Here is a 23,715-nt window from a genome sequence, read left to right as displayed (position 1 = left end):
AAGTGTGGAGCCGAAGCCGTTCTTGCCTGGTTTTCCCGCAGAGTCCAGCGCAGGGTCCGCTGTGCTGAGCAACTCCTCCAGCTGCAGCGAGAGCTGTGGCGCCCCCCTCTCTGACCTGCAGGGGTAGCACCGCCCGGGCCCCCCGGGCAGGAGACCAGCCTGCGGACCTCTAAGTTTTCCTTTGCTTGGGCTTGCCTAGTTTGGTGAGGGGATGGTGCTCTAAGATGCCCTGGAAAGGAAGGACCCTGAGAAGACCCGGACAGGAGCCGCCTGCTGCCCGCGGAACCTCGTGGCGCAGGACGCGGGGGCACTCCGAGGAAAGGTTCGGGAAGATTCTGCCCTCCGGCCTCCCAGCCAGGATCCCCTCCCAGGGCACAGAAACCGGCTCCCATGAGAAGACCAGTACACCAAGCTTCTTCGAAAAATTGGAATGGACAGAGGAGGGCTGCAGGCCAACAGACCACCTGTGCAGCAGACGGGCTCCGAGACCAGCCGTTCCTCCCGGCCTCTGCCAGGCAGCCAGGGAGGAGCCGCCCCCAACCACTCGGCTTTGGTTTCTGACATTTCTGGTCTGGTGCTTTCTGCAGGAATGTGCATACTGTGGGACTGCTTCCAAAAGAAGTGACTGATTCACTGACCCAACAGCTTGAAGAGAGAGGGGGTGAGTGGGTGGGGGGTTACTATTTTGTCTTTTACAAATTTTTTTTAAAGCAGGGATTAATCCCATGGCCATTTTTGTGGTACTTTGGCCTCTAATCTTTACCAAGAATCACTGTGTTTACATGCAATGGCAATTTGATACTGCATTTGATATAAAACTATTTTTTTGTTACTGGGGTTTACATTGCAGCATGTTGTATATATACTGCTGAATGATTTGGGGGACTCTCTCGTGGAAATTGACAGCACTCTCCGAAGCCCACCTGGTGGCAGGTGAATGAAAATATGTCCCTCAATAAGATCAGGCAGCATTTCTACAAACAAAGGCAGTTAGAAACCAAGGAAATCCCTTGACCTGTGTAGTTAATTTTCAAAAGAAAATTTAACCTATAATTTAAAATACTAACCTTTTTTTCTACAAAAAAAATAAAAAGTGGGGACTCTTGATTTTTTAAACAAGCTTCCCTGAGTTAGGATTTTTTAATTGTTTTTAATGAATAAATAAAGATGCAGTTTTTTGCAGGGTATCCTCGGAACCAATGATGTCATATGTAGCTTTGTGAAACCTGAGCTCCAGTCACCTCTGCCTCTTTTCCAGCCTCCTCCACCTGCATATGGAGTAAAATTGCCCTGTGTGCACTGTATAGAATCACCTTGAATACAGAAATTTAAAGGTGCAGAGTTTATTTTATTCCAATCAAAATAGAACTGGAAAGAAAACTCTTCTGTTCTACCTTTTTTTGTGTTTCAGAAACAAATTCTGTTCTTTGGAAACTCTGTATCCGGTTGGGGCAGATATTTTTATATGTGTGTATATATGTTGATGTGTGTACATATGTATCCAATGTAAGGGATGTATTTATAGCCTCCATGCTGCTGGAAATGTGTCACTTTACAGCCCTCCCTGAGCCCCAGGCCCTGCTGTAGCCCAGCCTACAGGCTTCCTCCCCGCCCACTACCACATGCAAGGTCATCATCGCCAGCCAGACTTTCTCTTGAGTGTGGTAATAAAATGGCAAGTTGTGCAAGACTTGGCAGCTTTTATTCTGGTGTATAAGTTATATGGAAAATGATGTGTCTCATAATTTAATTAATATATTGATTGTTCACACACCGTTCCTGCCATCTCAGCCTGGGATTGTCCACCATTTTTGTGATCTCTTCCTCATAAAGGCACTTTAAAACCTCATGTTTCAGTCACTGGTTTGTTTTTTTATTTTATTTTATTTTATTGGGGTTGTCAATGAAATTTAAAAATCAGAGTTCTTTATTGTATGGATGAGTTTAAATAAATATCAGTAACTATTGCTGTCTGCCTCCCATCTGGAAAGGCAGAAAATTTCTTCTGTCTTAAGTCCCCAGCAGTGTGTGCTGTTTTATTTTACCCATCTATACACAATATGGCAAACACATGTCAAAGAAGAAATGAGGCAAAAAAAAAGGCAGTGGAGCATGGCCCAGATATGTTCCCTACACTTTACTTCGTCAGAAGATGACGCAGATGGAATAACAACAAGCTTACATATGTCAACAATGTTAAGGTAACAAAAGAAATGTAAAATTACCATACCAGAACAAGAATACAATTGGTAATTTTTAAACCAGGAAGAATAGAGAAGAAAGGATGGTTGTTGATCCAGCAGAACATTAATGTGTGGGAAGGGAAAATTAGGATGAACAGGAACACAAAGGTTAATGGAGGAAATAAGTCCAAATATTTCTCAGTTACAACAAATATAATTATGCTAAGCTGACTTATGTCAAGAGTATTGTATAGCCAGTGCTGTGGCCACCATCACAGCCACCTGGCCCGTGTAGGTTCGCATTTGATTCAGACAGACGGTAATGAAACAACGGAGCCAAGAACTGGTAGGCCATTACCTTTAATCCTAGCTCACTCCTGGCGGGCGAAAAATACACACAGTGGGAAAACACTTCCCTTTCCATTCAGGGCTCCCAAAGCCACTGACTTATTCGAGTATTCCTAGAATCAAAGGTTTCTACCTCACCAGCCTTATTCACCTCTGTTCCTCATCTCCTTCTCTCTGCACAAACTGGCTTCTCCTTCAGCACTCTGCCATCTTGGCTGCCTCTCCTATGCAATGCTAATTTCAGAAACAGAGAGAGAGAGAGAGAGACCCCGGTCTGCCCCATTTTATAGTGTAGAAACCAAAACCTTCAATCCAATATACAAACAAGGAAGTCTCTGATACAAAGTCACTTATCTGGGGCATAATGAGATTCTTCATGAGAGTGCACCACCCCACATCAAAAAGGATGGGAAAAGCTTAGTCCCAAAACCAAGCCCCAGGCTACAAGGATCCTGCCTGCCCACAGCCCTCCCCCAACACACATTAATATAATCACGCCCATCCCAAGCAAGAAGGGCAACCAATACCATCACCTGGGTGATGGGCTTCCACGTGGGCAGCGCCATCTTTAACAAAGTGAGCATAATATAACCTGCCCAACACTGTGTAAGGTATTTTTCCCCGCCGAGGAAGAAGGAAGGGTGTAGCCATGAAGTATGGAATAGCAAAAGCTTTATTTAGTACAGTGCATCCCTGTACTAAACACCTGACGAGGTTCTCTGGTCCGTGGTACAGGGGCCAGAGAAGTCGCATGGAGGAAACTGTGTGGGGGAAATTTAAAGGGTTGTTAGGGCAGTCAAGCTAATATGACGTAGTGAAATTTCATTGGCTGACAGACAGTCGCTCTTTTCCAAAGGACTCCTGGAAAGTTTCTTTTGACACGCATGGGTATGGGCGGTTCTAGCCAGAATCCCCAGGTCTGGTTCCTCATGTGACCTTCCCCCATGGCCCACCGACCTCACAGCCTGACCTTTTCCTCCTAGAATATCAATATTCATTTTGCAGCTTTTTAGTACCTTACAACACACCCATTCACAGAAAGGATATGATTTGCGAGAATCAGCCAGGGCCCTCTGGAGGCTGGGTGCCTACCTAAGCCTCACCAGGGTAACTGAGCATCCCGGTGGGCCACAGAAAGTCTGGTATCCTGAGAACCCCTTCCCTGCCCAGCACCCAGATCAGGTGGTCACCCTAGCTGTGCCCTGGGACCAGGAGGCCAAAGAAGGACAAGATCTGGATGCCAGGGGCAAAGAGGGTACCCCTGGCACCAAAATGTAATTGGGGGCTCAACTAGAGACAGATGCCCCCTTTCCTGGTGCTTCTCCACCAGGCCCTTTTGCCGCAAGCCAGCGCAGCTAATAATTCCAGGTCCTGAGTGGGAACAGCGTGGAATTAAGAAAATAGGCTTAGAGAAAAAGAATGGGTTTGGGAGATATCTTTGCAACGCAAGAGATAGCTTGCAAAAAGCAAACCTCAGCCTTGGCCGGTTGGCTCAGTGGTAGAACGTCGGCCTGGTGTAAGGGAGTCCCGGGTTCGATTCCCGGCCAGGGCACACAGGAGAAGCTCCCCTCTGCTTCTCCACCCCTCCCCCTCTCCTTCCTCTCTGTCTCTCTCTTCCCCTCCCGCAGCCAAGGCTCCATTAGAGCAAAGATGGCCCGGGCACTGGGGATGGCTCTGTGGCCTCTGCCTCAGGCGCTAGAATGGCTCTGGATGCCCAGGGGGGCAGAGCATCGCCCCCTGGCGGGCATGCCGGGTGGATCCGGATCTGCGTATGCAGGAGTCTGTCTGACTGCCTCCCCATTTCCAGCTTCAGAAAAATTCAAAAAAAAAGCAAAACTCCATTCCCCAACCTGCTTTATTTATAAGGCAAAGTAAGGCCATTAGCAGATCAAAGAGATCAATAAAGCAAAGTCACATTTCCAAGGCATTCCAAGAATTCTCCCAAATGCAGAAAACCCCCTCCATACATAGCATCTTAACTTCACAAAACAAAGGATAAAAAGAAACTTGCCTCCAGTCTTTCTGAGGGACATGGTGGGGTAGGATGAGTATAAATCCAGCACCACAGCAAAATAGCCTTTATCAACTTCACAGAACAAGTGAGGTGGGAGGTCGGGCAGACTGTCAGCTTACTGCCAGTTCCCCACACCTTGTTATGGACCGAACTTGAGTAACTATTGATCTATTGATCGGAGCCCAAATTAATTAGAAATTTAAAGAGCTTTTAATAGCCAGCCAGCGACTGCTAGCTGAGAATCCACACAGGGAAACAGCTAAACAGCCCTGAACCTAAGGGGAGAGCAGTATTTAAGGGGATAAACCACAGAGTCATAGCTATTACAACATGTATGCACAACATTCTTGACATTTCGGTAGAAAGCATTCTTTGTTCTAAAGCTGATTACAGTTCTCCCTGTAATTGCTACAGGGTTAAAAACATAAAAATACATCTTGCCTCTGTAGGCAAGATTTGAGCCATGATATCTAACTAATTGGGCTTGTGAAAATTTTCTACTCTAAGCTATTGCCACAGGCAAGCTCTGATCAATACTTTACTTCCTTGTACAGACTGTTGGGGACTTTCCATTCTAAGCTACCAAAAGCAAGTATAAAATTCCTTTTTATGTCCAACTCTCTATACACAATATTGAGGTCCCATACACAACACTGGGCTCCTATCACAACCTCTGTCCCCCAAAAATCTAAACTGCAAAAACCCTGTTGGCTTTCAGTCCCCAACACCCTTTGGCTCTCGTATAAAACCAAGCCTTCAAGGTGAGGACAGCCCCACCGGTCTACTCAGTGGCTCTTCGAAACATTAACATTCACACCCAAAATATGCTCTCCTTTTCCCAGTATTGTTCCTGTGGGCTGTGGTTTTCCACTGACGTTTAACTCTGTTTCCCCAAGTGCATTCCTAAATCCTACGGGCTGCAAAATCCCAGATTGCACTTGAGATGCTACTGCGGGATGCATGCCCCAGCACCTGCCCTTCAGAGAACTCTGCTTCGCAGACTCAGCCACGCTATCTTTGTCTGGATTCCTGGACCTGCCGTCCTGGGATCTGCCCCTATCTTTCTGTCTCTGGTCCCTTCTCCAGCATGCCTTTGGCAGAGAGTATTTGGGAGGCTAGTTCTCCCTCCCCCATGCTGGGCACTTTAAGAACTTTGCTCTCCTCCCCCCACTAGAATGTCAATAGACAGGCAGTGACACCGTGGACCTCACCATGTTTTCCCAGACTGGTGGGCTGGCCCTCCTCTGCTTTCTGCTAGGCCTGCAGGGGTCTCTGGCTGCAGGTACGTTGGGGTGCTGGAGGGAGGGTGGGTGGAAGTTTCCCTAGAAACTCTGTGAGAAACGCCGCTCAGCAGCTGGCAGTCAAGCCTCCCAAACCTCGCCTTCATTTCTGATTACAGGAACATTCCTGTTCACCAGGGGCATTTGCTGGTCCCAGGGTGACCTGCTTTCCTTCCAAAAAGTAAACAGTGCCCGGCACTTGCTGCACATTGGCGGGAAGACTGCTGTTGATGGCACAGACTTTGGCAGAATTATTTTTCAAAGACTCTTGGGAATCTGTGGCATTTTCTTGGTTACCAATGGGGACCTGCAGTTAGTCAAGAGCATAAAATTTGGGGCTCAGGGAGGAGGTTGAAGATGTGCTTCCCTGTTGCTCTGCTCTCCTGGGCTTTCTTTTCAGTGGGCGTTCGGGACAGCGTGTGGACACTGCACTGCACTGCTCCGCCACTATGGCTGTGACTGTGGCCACCCGCCCCACCCCTCGAGGGTGACTAGAGGCTTGACTGGGGAACCAACCATGAGTTCACATTTTATGCGCTGTCCTCATTGTGACTTCAATACTGAGTCACTGTGACCACAATACTGAGTGGTGGCTGTGGTGGAAATAAGGTGCTGACTCTGTCCTCTAAAATCTGTTTTATGTCACCTTCAAATCCCATGGCAAGAAACTATTTGTGGGGATCTGAGTGATGGTGTCACGTGCTAGGATGACTACAGACGCCCAAAGGGGAGCATGTCCTGCTCCAGCGAATGTCAGTGCTGTCTGCTGTCCTTTCTCTCTTTCTTTCTTTCTTTCTCTCTCTCTCTCTCTCTCTCTCTCTCTCTCTCTCTCTCTCTCTCCACTATCACAGCAGCCTTCTGGCCTATGCAGGTTCGCATTGGATTCGGACAGTCGGTAAAGAAACAACGGAGCCACAAACTGGTGGGCCATAGTCTTTAATTCTAGTTTGCACCCGGCGGGCAAGTAAAAATACACACTGGGCTCCAAAACCCAGTCACATTCAGTGTTCACAAAGCCACTGACTTATCTGAGTTTCCTAGAATCAAAGGTTTCTAGCTCACCAGACTTATTCACCTCTGTTCCCCATCTCCTTCCTTATCCCAAATACAAACTCTACACAAACTGGCATCTCACTCAGCACTCCACCATCTTGGCTGCTTCTCCTGGCCTCCTCCACGTGGCCTTTTTCTGCTCTCCTCTGCTCTCTCTTCTAATGATAATCTCAGGAACCAAGAGCCAAGTCCCGTTCTGCCTCCATTTTATAGTGTAGAAATCCAAACCCTTAATCCAATATACATAATAGGGAAGTCTCTAATACAAAGTCAGTTCTCTGAGGCATGATTGGATTGTACCACCTCACACCAAAAAGGGTGGGACAGGCTTAATCCCAAAACCAAGCCTCAGGCTACAACAATTCTCAACACACATTAATACCACCTGGGCAACGGCCTCTTTAACAAAGTGAGCATAATACATTTTATCTGCCCAACACTTTCTTTCTTTCTTTCTTTCCTGTTTTTTTTTTACAGGGACAGAGAGAGTCAGAGAGAGGGATAGACAGGGACAGACAGGAACAGAGAGAGATGAGAAGCATCAATCATCAGTTTTTCGTTGCAAGACCTTAGTTGTTCATTGATTGCTTTCTCATATGTGCCTTGACCGCAGGCCTTCAGCAGACCGAGTAACCCCTTGCTCGAGCCAGCGACCTTGGGTTCAAGCTGGTGAGCTTTTCCTCAAACCAGATGAGCCCGCACTCAAGCTGGCGACCTCAGGGTCTCGAACCTGGGTCCTCTGCATCCCAGTCGGACGCTCTATCCACTGCGCCACCGCCTGGTCAGGCTGCTGTTCTTTCTTAGGTCAGGAAAACAGTGGTAGGTTGTGGGTGACTTTCACCATCTTCCTTGTTCTAGTCTTTCTTTTCTAAATTCTCTGCATTAATCATGTGTTACTTTATCAGAGTTGTCGCAGGCTCCCAGAGAGCTTTCTGGTGCGCATTGCCCTCCTCGGTGGGCAGATGATTCAGCTCTGGTGACCACTGGCTCTTTCAGGGCCTCTGGTCTCCAGTCTCCGCCTCGCCCCTCCCCACATGGGCCCCACAGCCACCTCCCCTCCCCAGAGCCTCCATTCTCTGATTTTCCCTCAAATTCTTCCAAACCAGATTGATTTTCCAGGAACGTAGACAGGTGAAACTGTCTGATTTTAAAGAAGATGTGGTCTCCTTCAGCCCAGGTGGCTCGGGAGCTGGCACTGCCCCCTTCCCCCTCCCCACACTCAAACCTTCCCACCTGTGCTAGAGGCCCCTGGCTCATTCACGGCGGCTCCCGATGGATGGAGAGACGCAGTGCGGACACTCACCCTTTCTGCTTGGGAGTCTCGGTTCTCCAAAGCCGGCCTCCGGCTCACCCCTCCCCTGGGACTTGTTTTCGCACTCGACTTCTGCCCTCCATGCTGGCTTCCTTCTGCTTTCCTCTCTCACCCCTCACTCGTCCTGCTCACCACTGGGGTCGCTCACTGCACAGCCCCTGACAGCACTGGTCACACCCAGCAGAAGTGTGCCCTGGGCTCCGTGGGCTTTGCTGGCCTCATCCATGTCCTTGACTTCAACCTCCTGCCTAATTGCCACCGACCTCAACATCCTCACCTCCATCACCAAGCCTCTCCGGGGTGCAGAGCCCGTGTCTGCCTGGGTGTCCAAAGAATCCTCCAATTCCAGGTGTTCAAACTGGTCCCATCGCCACTGCTCCGGGTGGCTTTGAGTGAGTTCTAAGCCTCCTCCTTCTCCCTTTCTCATAAGCAAAGTGGGGGACCGCAGTAATGGTGGGGTCACTGTGAAGGCCAGGAGGAGGCACAAAGCCACTTTGCACCCCCTGGCAGCAGGCAAGTGCTTGGGAAGAGCCCAGAGGAGCTGGAGCTCCTCAGCTCAGGCGGCATTGCAGGGGTGGAGCAGCGAGGGGCAGCTCTGGGAAGGCGGCAGCTGCAGGGGTGGAGCAGCAAGGGGCAGCTCTGGGGAGGCAGCAGCTGCAGGGGTGGAGCAGCGAGGGGCAGCTCTGGGAAGGCTGCAGCTGCAGGGGTGGAGCAGCGAGGGGCAGCTCTGGGAAGGCTGCAGCTGCAGGGGTGGAGCAGCGAGGGGCAGCTCTGGGGAGGCGGCAGCTGCAGGGGTGGAGCAGCGAGGGGCAGCTCTGGGAAGGCGGCATTGCAGGGGTGGAGCAGCGAGGGGCAGCTCTGGGGAGGCGGCGGCTGCAGGGGTGGAGCAGCGAGGGGCAGCTCTGGGGAGGCGGCGGCTGCAGGGGTGGAGCAGCGAGGGGCAGCTCTGGGAAGGCTGCGGCTGCAGGGGTGGAGCAGCGAGGGGCAGCTCTGGGGAGGCGGCAGCTGCAGGGGTGGAGCAGCGAGGGGCAGCTCTGGGGAGGCGGCATTGCAGGGGTGGAGCAGCGAGGGGCAGCTCTGGGAAGGCGGCATTGCAGGGGTGGAGCAGCGAGGGGCAGCTCTGGGAAGGCGGCATTGCAGGGGTGGAGCAGCGAGGGGCAGCTCTGGGGAGGCGGCATTGCAGGGGTGGAGCAGCGAGGGGCAGCTCTGGGGAGACGGCATTGCAGGGGTGGAGCAGCGAGGGGCAGCTCTGGGGAGGCGGCGGCTGCAGGGGTGGAGCAGCGAGGGGCAGCTCTGGGGAGGCGGCGGCTGCAGGGGTGGAGCAGCGAGGGGCAGCTCTGGGGAGGCGGCGGCTGCAGGGGTGGAGCAGCGAGGGGCAGCTCTGGGGAGGCGGCGGCTGCAGGGGTGGAGCAGCGAGGGGCAGCTCTGGGGAGGCGGCATTGCAGGGGTGGAGCAGCGAGGGGCAGCTGCAGGGGTGGAGCAGCGAGGGGCAGCTCTGGGAAGGCGGCGGCTGCAGGGGTGGAGCAGCGAGGGGCAGCTCTGGGAAGGCGGCATTGCAGGGGTGGAGCAGCGAGGGGCAGCTCTGGGAAGGCGGCAGCTGCAGGGGTGGAGCAGCGAGGGGCAGCTCTGGGAAGGCGGCGGCTGCAGGGTGGGCGGCTGGGGTCACATGCGTCAGAGAAACGTGACTTGGGAGGCAGGCAGGGCTGTTCACCGCGATGCGACTTGGACCGGACGAGGGGGCAGAGATGAAGGAGGTAGATTTGCACGTGCTCGCCTGAATGAGGATGACTCGGTCCACAGGGAAGTTGGACACAGAGACCTGGGGTTCAGACACATTTCTCAGCGGAAATAAATGTAGGCGGTCTGGTACATGGAGGGAGAGCCTGTTTCAAATTCAGCCAGGCCTGCAGACAGGAACTTTTTGACTCTTATTTCTGAGTGGGAAGATAGCAGTACGGATGGTTTCCGTGCCATCTTGGCGTGGTAGGTTGTGAATGTCTCATAGAACTCCCATTTTGCAGTCTTCATTGTCCAGGAGGAAGCCCTAAGCGTCTTGCACAGGCAAAGGCGTGCCAACTCGTTCCTGGAAGAGCTGTGGCCGGGCTCCCTGGAGAGAGAGTGCAAGGAGGAGCAGTGTTCCTTTGAGGAGGCCAAGGAGATCTTCAGGAATGATGAGAGACTGGTGAGTTCAGCCTCCAGGGGGCGCCCTCTGCACCCCCAGAGATACAGGCCAGTGTCCTGAATCTTCTGGAAGGGAGCTCTGTGACAGAGGGGTCTCTCCTGTGTCTCGGAGGCCACGTCTCTTTCACTTCTGTGGTTGTGAGTGCTAATTACTACATGAGTGCTACATACACAGTCCCTCCTGACCTGGGCTTTTCTTTCTCCTAAGAGTGACTTCCTTTTTCTCAGCCAAAGCTCCTGCAAAGCTTCATACTTTCCCCATTTCCTGGGACATCTTGCTCTCTTCCACACCATGCATCTTACATTTTGCATCAGAAAATATACATAGTTTGAAAAGCACACTCGATGTGTCCCTTGCCTTCCCAGTTCCTTCAAGCTGCCCCTGCTTCACAGAGTTGCTGCTGGCAGAGCAGATCTGAGACATGAGCCTGGTGAGCCTCTCACTGCCGTGCCCACCCCACCCCCATGGGCACCCTTCAGGGAAACCTGTGTGAGAAAACACTCAGGGAATGACATTTCCTTCACCTGCCCTTGGGCCAGTCGGGGAGAGTTACCTTCATTTCTGTTTTCATTTTCTAACAGAGGCATATTTAAAATGTATCACATCCCTTTGAACACTTCAATAGACCTGTGGGTCAGGTAAAGGCCACACCTCACACTCACCAAAACACAGCCTCACAATCACAGAATGCTTCACCTCATACGCACAGAACACACTTCTCATGCTCACAGGACACCTCACACCCAACAGGAGGTAAGTAGGGTCTTTGGAAACAGAGGCTGACGTGGCCCCTTCTGCGCAAGCTGAGCATGAGCAGGTTTTGTGGCTTTGTACTAGTTAATTTTTCAATGCCGTTTCCACAGTTTTTATCTTGTTTTATTCTCATAGCCACCTTGTGAGTTTAAGTTCAGTTGGCCAAAAGGTTCCTCAGGATAGCAATGTTACTGATGGGGCTCCTAGAACGCCTGCCCATCCGCCACTGACCTTCCCCTCGTGGCAGCCCGTGGGTGTGGATGATCAACCACCCATCGTCGGAGAAGGAGATGGAGGCAGAGTGCATCTGTGTCTTGTCTCAGGTTCACAACTCGCAGGTGGCAGAGTTGGGGCTAGTTGAGGCTAAAGCTCAGGTATTATGACTTGGGAGAAAGAAATTTGTGGCCTCTGGTGGCCCTAACAACCTAGGGTGGAATAGAAAGGATTAGGAACTACCTTTCTCCCCAGATGAACCCTTTTCATCTCCAGAGGAAAGCCTAGCTTCCAGAGCCCATTGTGAGGGGCCCCAGGTCGGAGGCCCTCAGCCCCTCCCGGTCTGTCAGTTCCTGCCATGGATACCATAAACGTTTGCTTCCCGTGCATGTGTGTCTTATTTGGCTTCCTCTTTGTTCCCTTAGGCGCAGTTCTGGGCTTTTTACAAAGGTGAGTAAGTAAGCGGCCCGTTTATATCCCACCTTCAAGCCCTCCTCCTCAGCATGCTAACACTGCCTCACTCCGCAGATGAGAACCAATGTGCCTCAAACCCATGCCAGAATGGAGGCTCCTGTGAGGACCAGTTCCAGGCCTACATCTGCTTCTGTCCTGATGACTTTGAGGGCCGGAACTGTGAGACTAGTAAGAAATCCCATAGCTTGCAAACCAGGGCCCCGTGGAAGGCTGCTGGGCAGGGCCTGGGCAGGCACGGAGGTGGCCCTCAGCCTTGGTGAGAAGTTGGTCTCGATGACTTTGAAGGCCTCTCCCAACCTGAGAGCTTTGGATCTGGGGTTCTAAGGTGCCAATTCTCCAATTTGATTGTCCCCTGTTCCCTTCAGGGAAACATAAAACCCTTGGGCCCCCAGCACTGGGAAATTCTGATATACCTGAAAAGGGCACAGGTGAGAATCACTGCATTGTCACTCAGCTTCCACACATCCTGCCAGTAAGGGTAAACTTGACCTTACCTACTTGCTATTCAAAGGCATGAGATATCTTTTTCTCCTTCCATATATTAAAGTATTGCAAAGTCCAGGGTCTCCCCAGATTATTCTCAAGTTCAATAATCTGCTGGAAGAACCCACAGAATTCACTGAACACTGATATATTCACAGTTATAGTTTATTATAGCAAAAAAGATACAGATTGAAATCAGCAAAGGGACCAGGCATACACCCCCAGTGTCCTCTCTCAGGGAAGGCGTAGAGACGGTCTTTCCTTTTCCAAAGCTGATGTGTAGTAACATGTACGGAGCACCACCAACCCAGGAAGCGCACCTAAGCCTCCATGGCCAGAGATTTATTTTTTTTCCTAGATAATCTTTTATTTATTTTTTTTATTTTTCTGAAGTTGGAAACAGGGAGGCAGTGAGACAGACTCCCGCATGTGCCCGACTGGGATCCACCCGGCATGCCCACCAGGGGGCGATGCTCTGCCCATCTGGGGCGTTGCTCTGTTGCAACCAGAGCCATTCTAGCGCCTGAGGCAGAGGCCACAGAGCCATCCTCAGCGCCCAGGCCAACTTTGCTCCAGTGGAGCCTTGGCTGCGGGAGGGGAAGAGAGAGACAGAGAGGAAGGAGAGGGGGAGGGGTGGAGAAGCAGATGGGCACTTCTCCTGTGTGCCCTGGCCAGGCTGACGCTCTACCACTGAGCCAACCGGCCAGGGCCTCATGGCCAGAGATTTTATTGGGGCTCAGTCACGTAGACATGGCTGACCACTCACATGGCTGACCTCAGTCTCCAGCCCCTCCAGAGGATGAGCTGATATCGCATGGCCTTAAGCTCCACATAAATAATGTTGTTAGATCATTCAGTGTGTGACCCAAGGAACCAGAGAAATAACACTCTTTTCAGACAGGTTAAATTAAAAGTGTCCAACTTAATCAGGGTGTAGAGGTCACCTCCTGGGAGTTGAGGGCAAAGGCCGGGCCTCTCTTTGGGCAAGGTGAACCTTTTCCCACACAAGTGTGCATTCTGATGCTGCATGAGCTCTGCTGAGCCACAGCCAACTTCTGCTCTAAGTAGAACAGAGGCCAGAGAGAGCGAAGGAAAGACTGAGGAGAAAGGCTTCCTGCTAGTGAGATGGGGCTAGACAGCTTCAGTGTCATTGCGCGGCCTCTGACACTTAGCAGCCCTGGTGTGAATGCACTTTCAGGACCAGCCTTCCTACTGGGTTTACCCAGCAAGCCTACCCCGTTTCCCACACCAAAGTGCTGCTCTTCCGAGTCCGCCCAAACGTTCCTCATCTCTGCCTGTCTGCACCAGTGGTCACTGGGCTTCAGAGCCTGAATGTAGGGCAGCCTCATCTCTCTGACCTTTTCCTGGCGGGTCTATGATTGAGTTAGGTTCTTCTGCTTTCCCCAGGTAACTTTTACTTTCCCTGGTCCTCCTCAGCCCCCCATCAGCTCCCGGGAAGAGGGACCGTATGGAGACCATTGCATGCTGACCTTGTGTCTCCACTGGTTAAGCTGCTCAGAAGTGGGGAGCACTCAAACAGCAGGTCCCACCTTTCTGGATCAATCTGCAGAGTGCCAGCTCAGTCTCTGTAGTGAGCAGCTGAGCACCACCTTCACGCAGAATGCTGCCTCGGCCCAAGGAGGGGTGGCCACCGGGGCTGGCTTTCCCTGGCCACTCAGGCTGTCTCCCCTCTGTGCTCAGACAAGAACAGCCAGCTGATCTGTGAGAACGAGAACGGGGGCTGCGAGCAGTACTGCCGCAACCACGCGGAGGCCAGGCGCTCCTGCTGGTGTCACGAGGGGTACGCGCTCCAGACCGACGAGGCGTCCTGCGCGCCCACAGGTAACAGGCCTTCGGGGATCCTGCTGGTGTCACGGGGGGTACACACTGCAGACCGACGAGGCGTCCTGCGCGCCCACAGGTAACAGGCCCTCGTCCTGCGCACCCACGGGTAACAGGCCCTCGGGGATCCTGCTGGTGTCACGGGGGGTACACACTGCAGACCGACGAGGCGTCCTGCGCGCCCACAGGTAACAGGCCCTCGTCCTGCGCGCCCACAGGTAACAGGCCCTCGGGGGTCTGTCCCAAGGGCTATGTGTTATTTCACTTTCAGATGTGCAGTCACCAATTCCCGTCCTGCATCAAGTTCTCTTCTCTGCTATAAGAGGAGAAGGGGTGACATACCATTAACTGAGCATCTACTACATGCTGACCACTGCATGCTCAGAGGCAGAAAGGAAACTGAGGGCTGAGGTGGCCAGGGTAACAGGGGACGGGACGGAGCCCTGGGAGCAGCTGCTTGGAGGGGCCTTGACCCCCCCCCCCCCGCCCATCTTAGGCGGGCTCAGAGAAGCAGAACAACGTTCGCCCAGCCCCACTTCCAGTCCCTGTGCCAGGGACTTGCACTGTCACACCCAAGTGTGACTACTGACTAAAGCATAATTCTGGCTTCCAAATCTGTTTTAAAACCAAGCACTTCTAGGAAAAAGGAAAATTTCTCCAAACCAACCTCAAACTAATTGGGGCTGCAATTCCAAAATCTGGGACACCAGCCCTGGCCGGTTGGCTCAGCGGTAGAGCGTCGGCCTAGCGTGCGGAGGACCCGGGTTCAATTCCCGGCCAGGGCACACAGGAGAAGCGCCCATTTGCTTCTCCACCCCTCCGCCACGCTTTCCTCTCTGTCTCTCTCTTCCCCTCCCGCAGCCAAGGCTCCATTGGAGCAAAGATGGCCCGGGCGCTGGGGATGGCTCCTTGGCCTCTGCCTCAGGCGCTAGAGTGGCTCTGGTCGCAACATGGCGATGCCCAGGATGGGCAGAGCATCGCCCCCTGGTGGGCAGAGCGTCGCCCCTGGTGGGCGTGCCGGGTGGATCCCGGTCGGGCGCATGCGGGAGTCTGTCTGACTGTCTCTCCCTGTTTCCAGCTTCAGAAAAATGAAAAAAAAAAAAAAAAAAAGCCAAAATCTGGGACACCCCAAGCCTTGTGTCTCTTCAGAGGTAAATGTGCCCAGCATGGTCAATGCAACCTGAAATTCAGCTGCCACCTCTGACCAATTTCTTTCCTGGCCTCAGGAGTTTATTGGAGCAGAAAACTAAGTGTGGGGGCAAAACGGCAGTCCAGAGGTCGGCTGGCGGGGTGCCGTTAGCAGAGTCTCATTCGTTGTTCAGGAAATTCCCGCAGCCCTTCATTGTTCCCCAGAAAAATTAACAGAACCAAGTTTCAAAATGTTGGGCCCTTTCTTCCTGCAAAACCAGCCCTGCTCCGTCTGCTCCCCCAGCAGCCCCCCCCAGGGCCTCCCCGTACCCAGGCCGGACCCAAGGCGGGCCACTGCCTGCAGGGACCCGCGCCCTGTCCTCACCGGCAGGGTCACCCCTCATACCCCCCCATCTTGTTGACTTTTGTTTTGCACAGTTGAATATCCATGTGGAAAAATACCTGTTCTGGAAAAAAGAAATAACAGCCAACCCCAAGGCCGAATCGTGGGGGGCAAGGTGTGCCCCAAAGGGGAGTGTCCCTGGCAGGTAAGGCTCAGGGCCCTGTGGTCACTAACGGCCTCAGGAGTCATACAGACCCCAGACCCCAAGTCACCCCCGCTCACAGTGGTGCTTCAGTGGGTCCCTTCACTCTGAAGTCCAGCTGTTGACAGCAGCCTCCGTTCAGCTCAGACGTTGGCGCCCCTGGCAGCACCTCTGTCGCCAACTCTACTCCTCACACTGCTTATCAGATGAGGGTGAGGAAACGAGGCCACACAGCCAATACATAGCAGGGGCAGGATTTGAACTCAGCTCTCTCACCTTCAAAGCTCCACCTAATATCTGCCTCTGGAAGCTGAAGATATTTGGGGGTGTTTGGGTTTTTTTTGTATGCCAGATATTACGTTTTATTTATTTATTTGTTTGGTTATTTATTTATTTATTTAAATTACCATCCCCCAACCCCTACCCCTACTCCTTTGGAAACCATCTGCTTGTGATCTATATCTGGGGGGGGGGGGTGTTTGTTTGTTTATTAATTCTTGTTTTCTTATATTCCTCATATAAGTAAGATCATACACTATGATTTTTTTTTTTCTTTTGTATTTTTCCGAAGCTGGAAACAGGGAGGCAGTCAGACAGACTCCCGCATGCGCCCGACCAGGATCCACCCGGCATGCCCACTAGAGGGCGGTGCTCTGCCCATCTTGGGGCGTCGCTCTGCCGCAATCAGAGCCATTCCAGCGCCTGAGGCAGAGGCCACAGAGCCATCCTCAGCGCCCGGGCCAACTTTGCTCCAGTGGAGCCTTGGCTGCGGGAGGGGAAGAGAGAGACAGAGAGGAAGGAGAGGGGGAGGGGTGGAGAAGCAGATGGGCGCTTCTCCTGTGTGCCCTGGCTGGGAATCGAACTTGGGACTCCTGCACGCCAGGCCGACGCTCTACCACTGAGCCAACCGGCCAGGGCCTACACTATGATTTTTGATCTGTAACAAAGTCCTCCCTCAGGCTGGGAGGCTGCCCCCTGCATGTAGTCAGGTCTCTGGGCCATGGACCCCCCAGGGCATCTCTCTGCAAGGCTGCCTGTGAGCCTGGTCCCACTTGGAAATGCAGAGTTTCAGGACCCAGGCCCGCTGGGTCAGCACCTGCTTTTCACAAGAGCCCAGGAATGGATATGTGCACACTCTAGTGTGAGAAGAGCTGCCACTCTGAGACCTGAAAACTCGGGTCTGAGCCCGAATCAGGGACTCCTCCTTAGCCTTTCAGTCTGGGGCACCCCAACTTAAACAGCCAGGAATTTTTAGAAATAAAGTTAAATGTGTATGAACCTTACAAACGAAATGGGAGAACCACCAGTCATTCCCGGCCTGCCTTCGGAATCAGGAAGCTCCAATCCTCATTCCACAGCGGCCTGGCCCTTCCAGACCAGCCTCGGAAGAAGCTGCCTTTCTTGTGGAGCTGGCAGCCCTGCACCCACCTGGTCTCCCCCTGCTCCACCCCACCTCCCACCGCACTTGGGGCCTGGGTGGGGTCTTTGCAGCTCTGGGCTTGCTCCTCAGCTTCGCAGAACCCTGGTTTTTGGTTCAGAGGAATAATCTGGGTTAGACACATCCAAATAGAACTGGTGTGCTCACCAGAGGCTTTGCCCTGTAATCAGTGGCAAAGCCTCTCTGAGGCAGAGGCAGAGCTGGTGGAAGGGGGTTTCGTGCATCTACAGCGGGAGCACTCCGTGGGCTTGCCGGAGTGACTGCCGCAGGCACGGGTCCCCTGCACGCACTCCCTGTGCCCAGCCCCACCAAGACCTCACTGCTCAATGCCACTTCACCCCACAATCCACCTGAGAGGTAGGTGCACCTCTGACCCCATATAGGGGAGGAAACTGAAGCCCAGTAAGATTCAGTGCCTTGCTCACGTCAGAGCTGAGAGTCGGGCCTGGGAGACCCACATCACAGCCACCCAGGAGCCTCTTGTAGCTGCTGCAGCTGCAGCTCCCTGTCAGCCAGGGCAGGGTTAGATTGCCAGGGGTCTTCAACCGGCAGAGACTGTGGCCCTGAGCATGAACGTAGCTCTTTTTGCCCACCGTGGGAGCATCTTACCGTGGGAGCAAGTAGTTGCCAGTTTGGAGGAGACAGGCCCCTCCCTGGCACCTTAGTCCTGCTGTCCAGACATGGGACACGAGGCTTCAGATTGGCGGACCCCATTTCCAGTGTCTTCCCTCCCTGGTTGGTCTGACTTCACCACAACACGTGGTGACTGTTGACAACCGGACCGGGACTGTTCGCTGGTGGGTCTGCCTCACCCTCGGCCGGGCCTCCTCTGGCCTTGCAATTCCTCACTGTCCGCAGGCCGGCCTGGCCAGAGACTCCGGCTCTTTTCCCAACCATCACGGGAGAATCCCCGGTAAGGAAAATGTCTCCACCCCAGCTTCATTCAAGGACGCTCTGTGCTTTTAGGAAGGAAAGGAGGAAAGGGAGCATTTACTGAGGGTCCACCGAGTGCCAGAACTGTGTGGGAGCTGCCCTGTTACCTCGTTTACACCTCGGGCGCTCTGAGAGCGTTTGATCTTTGCAAATCAGGCATGTTGGGTCAAGCTTGGAAGACAGACCTGGGAGGTGCACGGAGGAAAACAACCAACTTTTCCTTTGCCAGGCTAGTGTCCCTGAGCTTTCCCTTCCCTCAGCTAGATGGGGAAACAGCCTGCTAGAGAGAAATTGGAACAGTTTTTCCCAGAAAAGGCTTTAGGGAGCCCCCACAGGACTTCCGAATCCTTCCTATCAATGCAGCCCATCCCTGAAGGTGCAGGGGGAAAGGCGAGTCTCCAGGAAGGGGACCCCAAGGGCAGCACTGTGACTTTCCAGCATCTGCTGTACCCCTGTCAGGTTGCACTGAAGCTGAACAGGAACATGCTGTGTGGGGGCACCCTGATCGACGCCACCTGGGTGGTCTCCGCAGCCCACTGTTTCGACAGAATCAAGACTTGGAGCCTGAAGAACCTGACGGCAGTCGTGGGTAGGCTGTGTTCTTACCTCCTTCCGATGAGAGATCGGTTCTTGAGTGATACCGACTCAGGGCTAAGATTTGGGGCATCAAACCTTCAACTTCCGCACCCCGATGGTCTTCATTGAAAAGATAAGTGGGCAGCATCCAGACAGACCCTAATGCCCTCAGGGAGCCACTGGCCACCATCTTCTCAGGCTCTTTCCCACCCCAAGTAAAGACATGGGGGGTGACACTGTACACACATCTCTTTTTTTTTTTTTTTTCAGTGAGAGAGACAGACAGGAAGGGAGTAGTTGATGAGCAGTATCAACTCATAAATGCAGCACTTCAGTTGCTCATTGATTGTTTCTCCTATGTGCCTTGACTGAGGGGCTGCAGCAGAGCAAGTGACCCCTTGCTCAAGCCAGAGACCTTGGGCTCAAGCCAGCAATCTTGGGCTTCAAGCCAGTGACCTTTGGGCTCAATCCAGTGACCATGGGATTATGTCTATGATCCCATGCTCAAGCCAGCGACCCCACACTCAAGCCAGATGAGCCTGTGCTCAAACCAGAGACCTCAAGGTTCAAACCTGAGGTCTGACGTTCTATCCACTGTGTCACGACAGGTTAGGCTGTACCCACCTATCTTACTGGGGCCAAGAGCCCTGAGTGGGATGTAGATACCCAGGGCTCCATGGGCCATCATGGGAAGGGCTCTGCTTAGCTGATTTATGGAATGACAAGGACCCCAGGGAGAGCCAGGCACTATCTGGAAGGCAATAAGCAAATCGGACAGTACTGCCCACCTACCCACAGCAGTCAGGCCCAGAACCCCTCCTCAATGCCTTCAACACCCCAAGTTCCCGATTCACCCCCAACTCATGTTCTGCACGGAGGCTAGCTTGGGGCTGGGCACAGGGCCCCTCCTGCCCCAAAGGAAGCTCCAACCTTCTCGAGGCTTGGGAAGGGCTGTCCCCCACGGCTGCAGAGCAAGGGGCATAAGTGGCACTGGTCTCCGCATAGGTGAGCACGACCTGAGTGAGGAGGACGGCGATGAGCAGGAGCGGCAGATCACTCAGGTCATTGTCCCCAGCAAATACGTCAAAGGCAAGACGAACCACGACATTGCCCTGCTCCGCCTGAGCAGGCCCGTGGCCTTCACCGACTACGCAGTGCCCATCTGCCTGCCTGAGAAGACCTTCTCCGAGAGGACGCTGGCCTTCATTCGATTCTCGTCGGTCAGCGGCTGGGGCCAGCTCCTCGACAGGGGCGCCATGGCCCTCGAGCTCATGGCCATTGATGTGCCCCGGCTGATGACCCAGGACTGCCTGGAGCAGTCGAAAAAGAAACAGAACTCCCCGGAGGTCACGGAGTACATGTTCTGCGCCGGCTACCTCGACGGGGGCAAGGACGCCTGCCAGGGGGACAGCGGGGGCCCCCACGCCACCAAGTTCCAGGGCACGTGGTATCTGACAGGCGTCGTCAGCTGGGGGGTGGGCTGTGCAGCCGAGGGCAACTTCGGGGTGTACACCAGGGTCTCCCGGTACACCGAGTGGCTTCACAGGCACATGAGCTCGAAAGCACACCCAGGAGGGCTCTTCCGAGCCCCGTTCCCCTAGCCCCTCAGTGTCAGCCCCGTGAACCCTGCTCCTGTGAAATAAAGCTGCTGTTGCTTGGCTTGCCCTGGCTTCCAGTCTGGTAAGTTCTTCTGCTCTTTTTGGGGGTGAAGATAAGGAGAGGGAGGAATAGAGACACGGAGGCTGAGAGACAGAGAAGGAACAGTAGAGTGAGGAAAGGAGAAAGAGACCAAGGAAGGAAAGTAGAGAGAATGAGGGATAAGGAAAGACAGAGATGAAGGAAAGGTGAAGGCAAGCCTAGAGAAAGACCAACAGGAGAGGGGAGAAGTCGAGAGGGGGCGAGAGAGACGGAGAGACAGAAACTGAGGGGAGAGGTCCTAAGGAGATGGGAAGAGAAAGAGACTCAGAGGTTCACGGAGACAGATGGAGGGGACAGAAAGATGAGCAACACAGGGCTGTGGGGAGAGAGGCAGGGAGGCCCGCCGTGGCAGACACGGGAAGTGGCCTGCTCCTCTCCTGCCCGCTCCTGCCCCTGCTCCACCTCCCTGCGGACGCGGCAGAGGTGTGACACGTGCTCCCCTAGTGACGTGTGCTACTTTCTGAGGGCTGTCTGTTAACTTTCATTTTTCTCTCTCTTATACAAGCATTCCATCTTTGTGCCAAATAAATTGAAGGCATCATCCATTCACTTCGGTAGATAGATAGCCTTTCAGATTTGTTCTGTATCTGTCTCTTTTACCATAAAATAAGCTACATACAATGTCCCACACACCGTTTGTCTTTGTTCTCCCCATGAGTGACAAACGACGGAGTCCCCTCAGTGCGTTTCTTTCTGGCAGCCTGCTGTTCCTGTATTGTCTGTATTCACTCCATTGAGACCGCTTATTATCAAGCTGTCGGTCACGTCACAGAAATGAACCTTTTTACACAGAGGCTGGTTTTTAAAACTAAGAGCTCTCTGATGAATTTTGGAAGCTGTCGTTCCCCAGACCCTATAGAACTGGGTGTTCTCTTCCTGCCAAGGTCGTAGTCAGTGACAGTCCTCAAAGACGGTCCCTGGGACCACCTGCCTGAGAACCACCAGGGACACTCCACAAAATGCACATTCCCCCCATCTTGCCCAGATCAGTGGGATCCGAGGGCGGTAGGACCTGATGAGCTACATTTTTATCAGGTCCCTCAGGTGATTATGGACACACTAAGCTGAGGGTCACATAGGTCTCACGTAGGGAAGAATGAAACAAATAAAGTTCAAGTGGGCCCCACTTGAGCTTGGTGAATGTGGGTGGAGCAAACCCAGTGTGCATACCCCTTTTTCAAGACATGACTGGAGGATGGTGACTGGCCTGTCCCATGCCTGGAACACCAACGGCATCCAGCATGTGCAAGTCAGGGCACCAGGCCTCGCTCTGTTACACAGTCAAGCCATGCTTCACTTGGAGTAGACCAGGGTCCGTAAGCCACGGCTAAGGCTGAGTCTACCCCACCTGTTTTTGTAACTAAGGTTTCATTGGGACACACCCATTCTTTACCTATCATCCATGGCTGCTTAAAACCACAGTGTTGAGTAGTTGGGACACAGACCAAAGAGGCCATCTGACCACAGGCCTAATGCATAATCTGGGCCTTCACAGAAAAGTTTTGCTGTCCTGGTCAAGCTGTATTTTTTAAAGATCTCACCAAGAGGTTGGACAAGCATTTCCAGAGACCTGACAAAGGGCCTGACCTCCCGGAGTCAGTCTGGCTCTGCCTGTAACTCTTGGCCAAGCCACTTACCCTCTCTGTGCCTTGTTTTCTCATCCATAAAATGGAAGCCCCTGCCCTGGCCTGATGGCTCGGTCAGTTAAAGCATTGTCCTCTGGTGCAGAGGTTGCTGTTTGATCCCCGGTCAGGACACATGCAGGAAGAGACTGATGTCTCTCTCTCTCTCTCTCTCTCTCTCTCTCTTTCTCTTCTCTCTCTAACATCAATTTTAAAAAGAAAATAAATAAAATAAAATGGGAGCTCACCTCAATCTTTGTCATGAGAATGAAACCCGTGCACGTGGAACGAGGCGTCTGGGAGAACTCGATCATGTCTTCACAGACAGTTAAGCTGATTTGCAAACAGGCAGATGTCCCCCAGCTCAACGGTCCAGGCTACAGACACTTTGGGGAAACTCTGCAACCAAAATGCAAGAAATCTCCAGAAACCTTAAGCCCAGCCTCTTGTTTCTTCCTGGAAATGAAAGCTATCTGGACCCTCTTGCTGGGAAGGAAAGGAAGGAAGTGGGGTTGAAGTGACCAGGCCAGGAGCCGCCCAGCCCCAGATAGGGCCCTGGGGGGTCACTGGCTCTGCCTTGGTTTCCCCGGTCGTCAGTGGATGATACAGGCTTTCATCTCACAGAGCTGCTGTGAGCAGGGGTGCCCAGCAACATGGGGACCACCCCTGAAGGCTCACACTTGACGTGCAGATATGCCAACCATTATAGATCATCACCATCTTTCTGTGAGTGGCGCTGAGATCATTTCTTGCCCACCAGGCCCTGGGGACAAGGAGGGCCTCACACAGAATCCAGTCACCCCACCACATGCTGAATTTGTCCAGAAACAACATTGCAACCCAAATTGACCAGGTGAAACAGGCCCAAGGCACCAACCGCAGGTTGTCCCTGAGGACCAGGCTCTGCATGTCACAGAGACCACCCTGCAAAAGGCCAGCCTGGCCTCAGCACACAGAACAGCTATGTTTCAGAACCGAACTGATTCACTCTGTCTCTTGGTGTTTATTGAGCATCTACTGTGTGCCAGATGTCCCTCTAGGTGCAGGAGACAGAACAACTAACAAGCCAGATAATGGGACTTATGTCTAAGTGACCGTGGGCCTTGGGATGCATTGTGAGTGATGGGTACTGTGGAACGGAGAGCGGTGTTTTCCTGTCTGTTTCTGTCTCTCAGCTTAGCACTCGCCTTGCTGGCCGATTCTTAGGCCTTTTCCTCCAGAGCCAGGCGTCGGGCTGCAGAGACCCTGGTCAGCCCAGGAGCTCAGGCTGTGTCCCCTCGCTTGATGCCCTGCTGAGGTTTCTGTGCTGGGAGTGAGCCTGGTACCTGCTATGTACCCACTACCTAGCACGTACACCTCCCCTCCCCCCCCCCAGTGTGCCTATAAGGTGGCAGGCTGCTTCCACTGACCTGAGGTGACTCGCCCTTCTCTGACACCTGTCCTTTCTTGCAAAGAGACACCACACTGAGTTCTGGGACCTCCCCGAGATGAGAGTCAACAAACAAGACTCTCATATTCCCTGGAGATGGTACGGCCCACACTTCCTGGCCCTGCATGAGGGGAGTAAGTAGCAAGGGGGAGCCTTAGGGAGGAGCTGGCTGGTGAAGCCGCCTTCAGTCCTGGTCTTCAAGCACCACG

The 23,715-nt window shown here is 53.1% G+C and overlaps 2 protein-coding genes across 12 annotated transcripts in view; both read left to right on the top strand.

Annotated features, from left to right (window-relative positions):
* MCF2L (MCF.2 cell line derived transforming sequence like) overlaps positions 1–1,884 on the top strand; it is a 189,885-nt gene extending 188,001 nt beyond the window's left edge. For 7 of the 8 annotated variants that reach the window (XM_066380536.1, XM_066380537.1, XM_066380538.1 and 4 more), the window contains one exon: positions 42–1,883. In XM_066380536.1, the coding sequence (XP_066236633.1) occupies positions 42–127 (86 nt within the window). In that variant the 3' untranslated portion in view covers positions 128–1,883. Of the gene's footprint in view, positions 1–41 lie in introns of all 8 variants that reach the window. The other variant, XM_066380542.1, reaches the window with a different exon arrangement.
* A 3,825-nt stretch (positions 1,885–5,709) lies between these two features.
* Positions 5,710–20,421, top strand: F7 (coagulation factor VII). Of its 4 annotated transcripts, none has more exons than XM_066383572.1 (9): positions 5,710–5,827; positions 10,212–10,372; positions 11,764–11,788; positions 11,867–11,980; positions 12,178–12,240; positions 13,997–14,137; positions 15,704–15,813; positions 18,641–18,770; positions 19,763–20,421. In XM_066383572.1, exons 1-9 carry the CDS (start codon positions 5,758–5,760, stop codon positions 20,356–20,358), a joined length of 1,410 nt encoding a protein of 469 aa, XP_066239669.1. In that variant the 5' UTR covers positions 5,710–5,757; the 3' UTR covers positions 20,359–20,421. The 4 variants fall into 4 exon arrangements, with proteins under 4 accessions (XP_066239669.1, XP_066239667.1, XP_066239670.1 ...); XM_066383570.1 differs by having other exon boundaries at positions 18,545–18,770; XM_066383573.1 differs by lacking the exon at positions 12,178–12,240.
* The last annotated feature ends 3,294 nt before the right edge of the window (positions 20,422–23,715 follow it).

This window comes from Saccopteryx leptura, chromosome 4 (assembly GCF_036850995.1).
Source record: "Saccopteryx leptura isolate mSacLep1 chromosome 4, mSacLep1_pri_phased_curated, whole genome shotgun sequence".
In the NCBI taxonomy this organism is placed as follows: domain Eukaryota; kingdom Metazoa; phylum Chordata; class Mammalia; order Chiroptera; family Emballonuridae; genus Saccopteryx; species Saccopteryx leptura.
The sequence above is the reverse complement of the archived record's forward strand: the minus strand, read 5'-3'. Positions and strand labels throughout refer to the sequence as shown.

Coding starts and splice junctions, on each gene's coding strand:
- F7 (XM_066383570.1), top strand. CDS start 5,758: ATGTTTTCCCAGACTGGTGGGCTGGCCCTCCTCTGCTTTCTGCTAGGC. Junction 11,981..12,177: donor GGGCCGGAACTGTGAGACTA/GTAAGAAATCCC, acceptor TGTTCCCTTCAG/GGAAACATAAAACCCTTGGG. Junction 14,138..15,703: donor GGCGTCCTGCGCGCCCACAG/GTAACAGGCCTT, acceptor TGTTTTGCACAG/TTGAATATCCATGTGGAAAA.